This window comes from Temnothorax americanus, unplaced genomic scaffold, assembly GCF_048541705.1.
Source record: "Temnothorax americanus isolate GAGA-0224 unplaced genomic scaffold, ASM4854170v1 Scaffold39, whole genome shotgun sequence".
Lineage (NCBI taxonomy): Eukaryota > Metazoa > Arthropoda > Insecta > Hymenoptera > Formicidae > Temnothorax > Temnothorax americanus.
In genome coordinates this window covers 521793-534744 of record NW_027509536.1, presented here as the reverse complement: position 1 = coordinate 534744, position 12952 = coordinate 521793, and the positions used below count along the sequence as shown (strand labels likewise).

Below are 12952 nucleotides of genomic sequence, written 5' to 3'. Positions count from 1 at the left end.
TATCTCGCCGGTTACAAATAAATATCTCGCGAGTGCATTTCGCAAAATCGCGATTGCCCTCCTTCAGTTCGTTACAAGAGTCGCGACCGGTGTCCCTCGGGCGAACTTGAAATAAAGCGATTTCGTTTCCAGTCGAGAGCATTTTGTGAAACGTACGTAGCGAGTACGACACATCTCTCCGTTTCCGTACAATGGCGATCCCGCTGCTCGAATTCCATAGTAATGACTAGAGACCGCGTCGCATGATACGCCGGACAATACTTATCCAGGCGCACTCGCGTGTCGCAAATGAAAGTTATCTTCTGCGGCTGTGTGGTGTATAAGATAATATTTAGAACGATATTTTTCACTTGGCCGCCAGACTGTATAAAGAAAATCGCGTATCTACTATGTGGCTCAGTTCTCGCGTGGAAGCTCACCACGCGCGGTCCTCGAGATTACGAGGCGAGGATACGGGAACGAATGGTCGTGATCAATGTGTACGCGTATAGTACAGTGTGGCGCACGGATCTCCTATTCGTTTAATGTTTGATCTGGAGGAACCTTAAAAAAGTCAAAACTTCAACGAAAATGATTTTTTATTATGTAAGTACTTAGATTGGAGTACTTTGTGAAAGTGCGAAGTTTTGTGCGGTGAGAGACAAAATTTGCTATTTAAGTATTCTCTTGTGTGGATTAATAGAAAAGGATTCGGTATATTAACAATTTTGTATACATTAATAATGTGGAATATTAAATACAATGTTGCATTATATGCTCCGAATTTGAGTGACAAATTTTTCATATGCATGTGAAATAGTGTGAAATTCTTTCTAAGAAAATATATATAAATATATTGTATTTCTCTCTATTTTTCTCTTTTTCTCTCTCTCTCTCATCATTATCAAAATATACATATAGAGAAAAAGAATATATCAAACTTATATCTCTCCTTTTTTTATTTTTTTTTAAGCATTTTAAACGTCTAACTTTTTATTGTAAATTCTTTTATTTAATTCGTATTCTCTATAGATTTTTTTGGCAGTAAAGTTATATATTATGAAATTGATAAAAAATTAATAAATATTAACAAATTGCAATGAATAATTCTTTTCAACTGTATAACTTTCTTTTCTCCATCTGCAGCTACATTTATGTAGGTATATTTATGATATATTTGCTATATATTTTTAATGCTTTATATTTTTTTATAATATATGTAAAAGCATAATTTTTTATTTTTACCGCGTAAACTAAAATAACATGAGACTAAAATACTTTGTACGTAAAACATATAGAGGAAAGTCCCCTATTATGAGATACCACATCTATTTTACGTGATTGCTGGAAGTTTATGTGCAGAATTGAAAAATGTAGTAGGCGAGTGCACACACACGCAGGATCAAATAATGAATTTTCCACTAAACAGATTTTACTCCAAGGGCAATAAGTCCATGATGGAACCAACAGATAGAACCTATTAGTTTAGCAGAAACCTCGCTATCGCATATTAGGATGAGCCTATCTCATAATAGGGAACTTTCCTCTATTATAAAATACATTATTTTATTTACTTTTTTATTTTACATTATTAAGATATTTCAATTGTTTTTTTATTTTATTATTATATTATATATTAGTCTGTGTATTTAAAATTTTTAACTTTCTTCAATCATCATATTCTGCTATAAAAATTGATTTTAAAAATATTTTGTACTAAATGCACAACATAAATATATTTTTCTAAATTATTTACATAAAAGTTGCTATTTAATAAAGTCTACATAAAACTAAAAACAATATTATACAGAGATTGCACCTTTTTCTTGTGTGTTTTAATACTTTAATGCACATATTGTTTAATACAATAATAAAAAATAAAATGTAAAATTATGCAAATGCTATAAATTATAGACAATTTACTACGCAAACACTAAATGCTTTTGAAATCTGATTGACAAGACTGCTTTTAAATAAAGACATGAATATTAACGATGTTATATTTTGATCGACAACTTCGACCGACTTGTTTAACGATAGGCATAAAGAATAGCTTAAATTGGCTCTGTTTTCTCCGCAATTATTTTTCACCGACACTCTCTAAACGGATAGGCTATGTGTTAGTTGCGCGGATTTCTGCATTTTATAAAAAAAAAGTCTTTTATACGATTGCATTCCAAGCTTTGAAAGTTTTTACTTGCCGTTCAAAATCATTACCATATACTAACAATGACATTAGTATAGGAGTCCATTATTGTCAAATAACAATTCGAATGACCATGAATCGGTGAGAAAGTCCACGAATGATCTGCTTCCGTGCACATCCAGTCCTTATTTCCATTACACATGCTCGCATTTTACTTTTCCAGTCTGCTTTTCTTTTCTAGGTCATCTCCTTGACGAAACAGCAATTAACACTGCTTACTATCATGTAGCTGTCCAAACTTTGCAATGCATATATGCTACTTTCTTCTTTATAGCGAGACTTACGATCAAAACTATATATGGGATGTATCTTTTAGATCTCATACTTTTATAATAACTTGATTTCTTCGATGTTTATCGCCAGTTTAATGATAATTATGTTATAATTATATCGCACATGCACGTCTTGTAATAAATTCTTTATTTTTAATCAACAAATTAATACATGTTTTATACAAATTTTATATAAAATTTTGTCTTTTATATTGTCTCAAGTACATTCTTTTAAATACATATATACATACTTATACAATTTTTATTTCAGATATTTTATTTTGTATCAAGTGTTGACATTGTTATTTAAATTTATTAAATTTATTATTAATTATTTGCTCAGTCAAATTACTAATGCTCTCAAGTTTCAATTTAATAGCGCCGCGCGCAATTTAATAGCGTTTCTCAACTTTCGTAGGTGATATTGCTGTTTCTCAGCTGGCCGCAAACGAGATGCACGGAGACCGCCGACGTAAAGGGTGAAGAGATCTTAGATCAACTTGCAACCGCCTCGGAGACTGTGGTACACGCTGTAAAGCAGAATGAAGACTCGAAGGATCCTGAAGAACAGCCCCCGAGCGTGTCATCGTCGTTAAACACAACCGTACTCTATGAAAATTCCAATGGCTTCGTGCCTATGGTACCGTCCGCCTTACAGTCCGTCACGTACGACGAATCTGACTCGTCGCAGACCAATGACGACGAACAGCAAGACAGCACCGCAACGATTGCCGTAAGTGCTCAAGACAGCTCCAATGCGAGGGCGAGAAAGATGGAAGAGGACTTAGCATACTCCTCGGAAGCGAGGATCTTCTTGAGTCTGCCTAGATCACTGACGAATCGCAGGTCTTTCGATTTCCAGGACGAACGGCTGAATGAGTTCGAGCTGCTGAAGGTGAACAACGACACCCCCGCGGTAGCCAATTATCAGGACTTTTACGAGAACGTGCGCAGCACGGTGAACACCAAGACCGACGGTGAGTCCAGTAAACCATCCTCGAGGCGTCCAAACGGCGATAGAGGGAAGAGGCTCGAGAACCACACTCGCAATTACGGTTGGCAGTCGCAGCAACAAGGCAACAACGGGGAGGATATCTATGCTCAGTTCTACGCGTCATACAACAACGCCCAGGATACGAAAAAAACTGTTTACGGGCAGGAGAAAGTCGCCGGTAATTATCAGCAGCAGAACACCGCGAATTATAACGGGCTGAGCGCGGCCAAGCAGAATGCAGCAGCGGACCCGTCCTCATCAAGGACGAATTACGAGGCCAACGAACTCGGGCATAGCGGAACTTATAACGATGCGGCGGAATCGCCGAGGACACGCCATAGATTCATGAAGCCGGTCGTAGTCGCCGAGCCGAGCAACCACAAGGTAGACGTGAAGTTCAGCAGCCAGCTGCGAAACAGCGAGTCGGATAACGATGACAAAACCTTGAAAAACCTGGATTCTTCTAGCTTGGAGACCTCGAATCACTACGATCCTTATAACAGTAACAACAGGCAGCGTAGTTATCACCGCACGGAGGATTCCAGAGATCTCTCAAACGAGAGCACAGAATACTCCGATTATATTGACCGGCCGAGACCGAGAGTCGCGCAAAAAAATCGGAGACGTCCTTCGTATCCTGATTCTTCCAGAAAACTTCCTAAAGAACATCGAGGCACGTTGAACGAGAGCGCAGAGGAGGATAAATATACGTACAACTCTGCGAGACTGAAGTCACAGCGGCACAGAACGAAGGCAAATCCATGGCTCGATGATCCCAGCGCGAATCATAGCGACGAGAGCGTCGAAGACATCATACACGACTCTATAAGAAACAGCGGTAGCACGAAAACGAAGAGCACCAATGTCCAACGTGGATCCAGGTTGAAGAATACTAACACGTGGAATCAGATATCACCGAATCTCGAGATCTCTCATTCCAGTGGGATCCAGTTGGATCAGTTGGAGAAGCCGAATTACGTTGTCAATCTTGTGCCCGTGGCGAACTTCGACCACGCGACCGCGTTAGGTGGCAGCCAGGGTTTCGACGTGTCCAACGCGATGCTGCAGAATCTCGCCACCGTCGCGCCGATCGGCGCGTTCAGCACGCCTCAGTCTGTTCTCGCTCAGAATTTAGCGAAGAACCTGGTCTCCACGCCGGTGCCCGACATCATCGTCGGCCAGAACACCTTCCAAAATCCCGTGCACGCGGTTCTGCTCTCTCATCCGAGCGATCAAAATAAGATCACGGATACCCTGAGAGCGACCTACGTTCCGAGCACTATGACACCTGTATTCGCCTTCACGCCCGGGCTGCAGAGCGTGAGTGTTCAGGGCAACGTAACGCCGCGAACGACCTTCACCGTAGTGCCGCAGTCGACCATTCAGACGTATCCGAGTTTTCTACAGCCAACGCAGATCCAGGTGAATACCCACGGATTGCAGGGCCAGAATTTGATAAATCACGGTAACTTGCAGGGTCTGCCGACAACGCCCACGCTGTTGTCCAGCCCGGAGGCGCCGGAGAACAGGGCCAACCTAGAAACGCAGAGCAAGAAGAACGCGTATTCCACTGCCGGCGCAAACTTCCTTGCTACCGCGAGTTTAGCCGTTGATCAGAATGGACGGAAGCAAGCGGCTAATGTTAACCCGTATTTCGTGCAGAATCAGAATACGCAGAATTTGCAGCAACTGCAAGCTCAAATAAACAAACAGCTGGCGAAGGGCGGCAGACAGCCCGGTATTGTGTTGCAGGCCGCTGAAAGCGTGACTAGTCATTCGATCAACAATGCGCTTGGAGCAGCTCATCTTCCGAACGTAGGCGCGAAAAATGTAGAGATTGTGAATCCGAACCTTAAATCGAGTCTTTTTAACACGAATCAGGCGATACACTATCCGACTACAGTTGTGACGACGCCCATCCCGATTTTCAGCACAATCGCCTCAGCTACTCCGCAAACTGCGCTAGGCCTGCAGAATTACGTAAATTCTCTGACAGAGTCCGGAGCCAAGGGTAAAGACCGACCTGTGTTCAATCCAATTAATTTTGTTCCTAACATTGACGTTATAAAAAATCAGAACGCTCTTAACGGTAAATTGCCAATCAACGAGCCTCTTCAGTCTGGTTTGAATCTGGTGCCCGTTATGCCCGGCGGAAACTTCTTCAAACCGTTTTCAGGTCAAAGCGAGCTGCTCTTGAAGCCGAAGCTTGCATCGGACTTGCAGAAATACGCGGAGGAAATGTTCAAGGAATCTTTGAAGACAATGTACAACTCGCAGAAGTGGAACAACGACAGAAGGCCGGGAGATGGTCAAAATGAAGCAAGCGACTTGGCCAAACTGAGACTCGAACTGCAGAAATTAAGGAGTTCTTTGACGGACGCGAAGTATAGAGATCTTCTCGAAGCGGATCAGAGCGAGAACAGCATACGCACAGCAGACGCGCCCAGATCTAAAAAGAAACGTCTGCTACTAGAGACCTTGGAAAATCTGCTGAAGACGCAAGGATCCGCGGGGCCGATACATATCTATCACGGCGAAGTTAAACCGGGTCGCAAACCTAAATTTGGAGATTCGAGCTATGCTGGGAGTTCCAACTACGAATTCAACGACGACAGCCATTTGGGATTTCTCACGCCACCCAGGCCGGATTCATTCCGCTCGAAAGGTCGTTTCCACGATAAACCGTTGAAGAAACGACCAGGCTCGAGATTCAAGAACGGCCCGAGGAAATTAGTGAGGCCAGGTAGTTCGTTTAGAACCGGTGGGATGGAAACGTCCGCTAGCAACGTAGAAATGTATATGGACGGAACGCGTTACCGTAAGTCGCCCGTAGATTTCGATTCTGAAAGCTTCGACTACGATTTTGGACACCGATCATTCCGTGATTTATATCCAACGTTCACCACGCCGACACCGGAAGTCTTCGGCAAGATGTTAAGGGAGATCGAGAATAACAAGTCCTACGACATCAACCATCCCAGGATGCACAATCTTATGGGTTTACTAATGAAGAACAAACAGTTGCCGAGCAGAGGCCCGCCGAATTATTTTCACAACAAAAATCAGTTAAGACAATTTTTCGAGAGGGACAAGCGTCAGCGGCAGCAGCAGTTTTACCCTGATTCCTTAAGAGATTACATGGACCTTAAGAGATCCGACGTCGCGTCGCAACCTGTTTCGGTTACCAACGGAAATGTCTTTTCGGGGAACGGCACCGCGTGAATTTGTAATCAAAAGTACAAGTAAGATGTCGATCACATGACGCGTTCGTTGGGTCTGCGCGTGAAATCGTAAATTCGTTCGCGAAAGGACTAGAGTTAATTAGATAAGTACGTTTGCTTCGCGGTAATGGACGATTTTCCGTCCGTTTTGCGTATTAACGAATGCAATATCACCCGAGTATCGAGCCGCGCTGTTCGCACTAACAATAAGTGTTTGATTATAGTACGATTATAGTACGATTATAGTACGTTTTACGTTTGATACGAAAATTGTAAAATCGTTAGTATGGCATGCGCTCGCACGGAGTGTTCGGTTCGAGGGGAAAGGAAATTCATCGGTCATCATTATAAAAGGCTGACAAGTATTGTATGTACATATTAAGTTAAACAAGAAATACACACGTCTTGTAATTTGTACGGCGTTTGTTACGCCTGCCAAATCGTACCTGTTTTCTCTTCTCGTAGATTTTCTCTTTTCTCTTTCACCTATATATCTGTGTTCAAGAACACGATAAATAGAACTGGAAACTAGACAAACTTTTTCTGTGCTGAGGAAAAATGCAGAGAAGTTTGTAAAAGGTAAGTATTAGTAATGTTTTTTTATTTAACTAAATAGATGTAATTATATATACTAGTTAACTTAGATACATTATTCTTTTATTATTTATCTAACATATCTTTAATCTATAGTCGTAATGCGATAAATAATATTAATATCTTTTGATAAAATGTGTTTTTTTTTTATTAGATAAAGCACATGATAATATATAAGTAGATATATTTATTTTTAATATTTATGCAAAAAGAAATGCAAGATCATGCTCTGGAAATTGTTGATTTTAATAAAAATGCGATATGTGTCAAATTTTTACATCAACATTCTAAAGGCGAGATGTTTTCATGGCTGCGTTAATATTCATAGCATCCATATTCTTTTCAAGCTCTTCGTGACAAAATCGGATCAGGATTTTAATCTTTATCATAAAAGCAATAAACGTAAACCAATAAAAAAGTTTCATTATCTAGCAGGTACCATTCTGTTTAAAAACTGAAAAAGTTTCATTATGATCTCCGATGTTATAATACTTTTAATTAGTAAGATTGTAAGATAGATTTATTAAAAACATTAATTAAAAGAACTTTGCGTTAAAAAATTTAAAAAATTCAATCTATATATATAAAATTAATATATAATTTTTGTCACATATTTGTATTATTACCAATTAAGATTAAAATTCTTGAACACTATTTTTTACATAAAAAGTATTAAATAATACAAGAAGAATGTTTCTCACAATTGAAATTAAAATCAGTCTTAAATGATTACTAACTTCAATGAATAATTGTTTTAAAATAATTGATTATTTAAAAAATAACAAACAACTTAAGAAATCGTAAATTAGTATAATTGCAATTTAAAACAAATATAAAATTATATTAAAATTGATTATTAACAAAATATAAATCAGCAGTATGGCGAAAATATATATAACTGCATTCTTTCCAGTTGGTTAGTATAATAATTCAACCGTATCCCATAAGGAAGAGACGTTTACCTCGCGGTATGTAACAATCATTAGCTTGAAGATTTATTCAATGAAGCCTGTATACATAAATCCATTGGAGCATTTTTATTGTGCAACAGCCACTTTCTCGTAAAATAACTTGAGAATTAGGCAGAAATTAGTTTGGGATCAACGTTAATTCACAAAACTATTATGCTGGATATGCTCGCGCAAGTTTTCTTAGAATAACGGCCACTAAAGGAAATAATCATTTTTCTGGTAAATGGTACAGTTATTGTTACCTGTACAAGATAGTCAGTAGACATTGAAAAAATATATAATTATTCAATAATTTTATATCGTTATCCTATTTATATTTTTTAAAAACTTTGCTAAATATTTTAATATATTAAAAATATTTTCTATTATTATATATATATATATATATATATATATATATATATATATATTTACTAATTTCATTTTTATTAATTAATTAAACGAGAAATCAAATTTAATCACATTCGCAGATTTCACATTTACGATAATAAGACAACCGTTTAACGATCACGTTGCATTACAACTAGCATGATGATGATATAAATAACAGATCACAAAGGAGAGAAAAATGTAAGTTAATAAAAAGATAGATCAATGGTTATGATTATGGCTTCACTGATCAGGGAGAAGCGAGGTGATTTGACTCGGTTTTTCTCGATACGCTTTTTACAAAGTTTAAGAAAGTCCAACCCATTCTGTTGTCTCGCATCAGTAAACGCCGAATATAAAAGATGAGAAAATGTCGGTCGCAGCCAGTTAACGTTAAACTTTGGTCTCTGCTCGTACCGAACTGTACGAGTACCATGTTGGTACGTGTTTCTCCAGTTTCTCAATTATTTTAAACAATGAACGCTTACCGCGCGTCGATCGTTTATGTTTATGTGTAATATTGTAACAGTGATTTACTCCAAATTTACTACAAATGTGATTTGTTTTATTCCTTCGATATGTTGCAATGTGCTATCATATAGATCTTTATTATATATTTATAATTACCGTGTATTAATAATATTCACGATTTTTTAGTCAAAAGCGTAAGAAAGTTTTGATGCCATATTTTCTAAATTATTCATTCAAATCGCATACAATTTACGTATACGTCGTCTTAAACTTATTGTTCAGATTTGCGAATTAATCATGCAAGTCATCATGCAATATAATATTTACATTCTTAATTAACATAATTTTTTCATAACGAACTTAATCCGATGTCTAAAACGCATGTGCGCTGAATACGTTCCAGATCATAAACATCATTCTCTTTACGTCAGGGATATGTTACGCCACGAACGTCGTGCCATCGACTCGCGCTTCTGTCACGTCTATCAAATCGAAACGCGTAGTCGTAGATCCCGGCCACAATATCCGCAATAATCAGGAGCAATCCAGAGACACTCAAACTACGCCGAGAATCCCGTCGCCCCAGGATATTAACTTGAGATCAGCCCCTCGTTATGGAAACGCCAAGGCGACGGATGCTCAGAGAGTGCTTTATACGAATCACGGGCCTGGCTCCCACGCGTATGGCAGCGTGCCAGAGCGGCCGCTTTCCTACGTTTCTTCCCCCGTCTACCAGATCAAGCCCGAGCAGAGTCGGAGCAATCTGCTGGCTTCGTATTTCGGCATATTGAATAATCACGATGCGTACAAGGCTGCGAGGAGCGTCGATAAACCGCCAGACGCGCCGAAATCGATCGTGTCGCAGTCGCTCCAGAAACTGCAAGGCATCTACTCGCCTAGCTACAATGCATTTTATCAGGCCAAGCCGATTGAATTAGCCAGTTTTTCCGACTTCGAGTATCCCTCGTTCACCAATATCAATAAGCTTATCTCACAGACACAGAGCGCTTCTTCTCCTACCGTACAGGCACCGATGTATAAAACGAGCTATCCTCTATCAAAAATTACCGATTACTCGCAAGTGTACGCGCCGAGCATTCCCGCGGTGTCAAGCATCACCCAGTTGCCGGGCAAAACAACTCAGAACCCTAAGCAAAAGGACGAGGTTACCGTAGACGTGAACGGTAAGAAAATTTCGGTTCCGGTCATTCAACTTCAGAGTAATCTGGACTTCTCCAGTCCAGGAGTTTTGCCCGCCTTCGATAGTCAGCCGTTTCTACTAAGCTCGAACCATCCGATCGAGTCGAATGTGGGATTTAAGTTTGGAACCGGGCCAAAATTCAACATGGCACTTCAATCAAGTAACGTTTCGCCGTTTTCCTCGCCTCTGTCGAGCTTCCAAGGTCAAATTGTGCCGATCCAGACGGCCAACGGTAGCCCGCAATTTCCGCTGTACAAAGGCGCCAGCATAGAGGCTCACCCTGTTACTAGTAATGTTCCTAAAGCGCAAGGCAATTACGAATCCCTTTATAGTCAACCACAATTGCACTTTGACAAGGAACATAATGGCAACGTGCTGCCAGTTAACGTGCGACAAAATACCGCTCATCCTTCTGTTTCAACGCAAGGCATTCTGAACGATGTAGAGATTATCAATAAGAAAAATCCACAGCCGCATACACCCCAACCTGATGATGACGATGATAATGATGATGAAGACAGGGACGATGAAAGTTTGTATTAGCTTGCAAATTACATGTTTATATATAATCGTAAAAAAAATTTAATTAAGTAGAATACAAAAAATGATAAATTTTTACTTTATTTAAAATCTTAAAATAAAAATGTATTAGAAAATATCGCATTTATCAATATGCTTGCAGATGTAATAACAAACTAGTGTTTTTACTATTTAACTTAAAATAATAAAATAGTTTTGAAATGAATATTTATACTAAAAATATTATTTCTAGGATACCAAAATCCGGATAAGGAAAACGATCACAGTTCCGAAGCTGTGGACGAGGATGAGCGTCAACCAGGAAAGTATTTCAAAGAGTCACCGTTGGAGAGTGACTTTAAGCCTTCAACGTCTTACCCTTTCAAACAGTACGACGAGGTGTTTGGGAAGCATAGAGCACAATCTGATGAGGACGAGGATAAACCGTATTCCAGCTATAAGAATTATTCATCGGACGACGACGAAGAGGAAGAAGACCCGTCATCAGAGTACCGTGCTGAATCCTCAAAATCATCGCACGACTCGTACGAAGAAGAAGATGAGGACGAAGAGGAGGAAGAAAGCCGTAAGCAGGAGAAACGCAAGGAAGCCAATGAGAGTTCTGACGAGATACAACCAAAACGATCCAAGTATTACCAGAAAGACTTTGAGCGGGAATTTGAAGAATCTTACAGGAAAGAGCTACCGAAACAAGGTACACAGAACTGACAAATCGTGTGCACGTAAACAATTTAGGCAGAATTACATATTTATAATGATTTTATCTAAAAACTTTCAGTATTACATGTATATTATTAGACAATTCTGTTTAAGACATAGCTTTATCCCGGGAAATTTCGTGACTTATTATCTATAAAAAAACAAACATAATTTAATTTAAAAATCTATAAAGATTTTTAAATTAAATTATGTTTGTTAATTGAAATAATAAACTAATATATTTAGTCTGTAATAAGAATAATTAAATTAACATTAACACTTGCAGAATACCCGCACGTGAAAGAAGTGCCAGAAATAGACAGTTATATTAGCCCGAGTCCTTCTAAACGGCAAAAGAATAGTAATCAATCTCGCGTAAAACATGGGAAACCCAATGAGTCGAGAAGTCAAGAATCACGCATTTCCCGAAAAAATCGTAAAGTACCAAATACGGATTTCGGAGACAGCACAGCTTTCAGTTCGGACATCTTCGCTAAAACGACACCCAAAGTGATCTACGAGGAGTCCTTTGGATACAAAAAACCCAGGACCAAAAAATATTCTAAGCGCGCGAAAACCGAGAAATTTTCACCCACTAAGAAAACACCGAAGGAAGACGATTATCCTCATGCTGCTAAATATTACAAATTCAAGAAGCCCCAGACCAGCAGCGAACTTACCTCCGAAGATTCGTATCCGTATTTCTCCGAGAGAAATTGGAAATTAAATAAAAATTCCTCACCTGAGGAAACGGTTATTAAATCGAACGTGAAACAATTGTCAGATCCTGATGACGTAACTTCTTTTTATAGGTCGGGTATATTGAGCGGTCAGTTGCGTTCTCTCACAAACACAGAAATTTTTCGTGACCTGACGGGAATCTAAGCGCGATGACCAAAAATATTAAATTAAGAAACGTTGCGTATGCAATATTCTCAGACCAAATTCCTTAATAAAATTTTACATGAATTTTATTGAATATAAGAAAATCTGTGGTTGCGATTATCTGATTTTTATCTGCGGCTTTCTTATAAAAGAAATCAAGTATTACGTATACTTACATTTGTTACTGTTACGTTCTTAGTTTTATTTTCTGTTACATGATATCATAGAATAGTAACACAGATTCCATATATATAAATTCTTTATGCGTTAAGTTTTAATCTGAATTTTATCTGCGGCTTTCTTAAAAGAAATCGAATATTACTTATATATTTACATTCGTTACTGTTACGTTCTTATTTTTATTATCTGTTATATGATATCATAAAATAATAAAACAGATTCCACATGTATTATTTCTTTATGCGTTAAGTTTTCCGTTCTATTTGCAATATTTTTTGGAGTTATACAATTATAGTATTACAATATAGACCATCAGTTAGAAATTATAATTATTACAAATACTTTAATTTAAAAAAAATATTACTAATTT

At 38.4% G+C, this 12952-nt stretch overlaps 2 protein-coding genes across 2 annotated transcripts; both read left to right on the top strand.

The window, feature by feature from the left end:
* Positions 1-389: 389 nt before the first annotated feature.
* On the top strand, positions 390-7001 carry LOC143902187 (uncharacterized). The gene is made up of 2 exons (XM_077414877.1): positions 390-479; positions 2876-7001. The coding sequence occupies exons 1-2, from the start codon at positions 390-392 to the stop codon at positions 6671-6673; spliced, it is 3888 nt and encodes a 1295-aa protein (XP_077271003.1). The 3' UTR covers positions 6674-7001.
* Positions 7002-9040: 2039 nt separating this feature from the next.
* Positions 9041-12427, top strand: LOC143902186 (uncharacterized). Its single transcript, XM_077414876.1, has 4 exons — positions 9041-9046; positions 9481-10810; positions 11051-11512; positions 11804-12427. Exons 1-4 carry the CDS (start codon positions 9041-9043, stop codon positions 12400-12402), a joined length of 2397 nt encoding a protein of 798 aa, XP_077271002.1. The 3' UTR covers positions 12403-12427.
* Positions 12428-12952: the final 525 nt, after the last annotated feature.

Coding starts and splice junctions, on each gene's coding strand:
- LOC143902187 (XM_077414877.1), top strand. CDS start 390: ATGTGGCTCAGTTCTCGCGTGGAAGCTCACCACGCGCGGTCCTCGAGA. Junction 480..2,875: donor CGAATGGTCGTGATCAATGT/GTACGCGTATAG, acceptor CAACTTTCGTAG/GTGATATTGCTGTTTCTCAG.
- LOC143902186 (XM_077414876.1), top strand. Junction 10,811..11,050: donor TGAAGACAGGGACGATGAAA/GTTTGTATTAGC, acceptor TATTATTTCTAG/GATACCAAAATCCGGATAAG. Junction 11,513..11,803: donor GAAAGAGCTACCGAAACAAG/GTACACAGAACT, acceptor TAACACTTGCAG/AATACCCGCACGTGAAAGAA.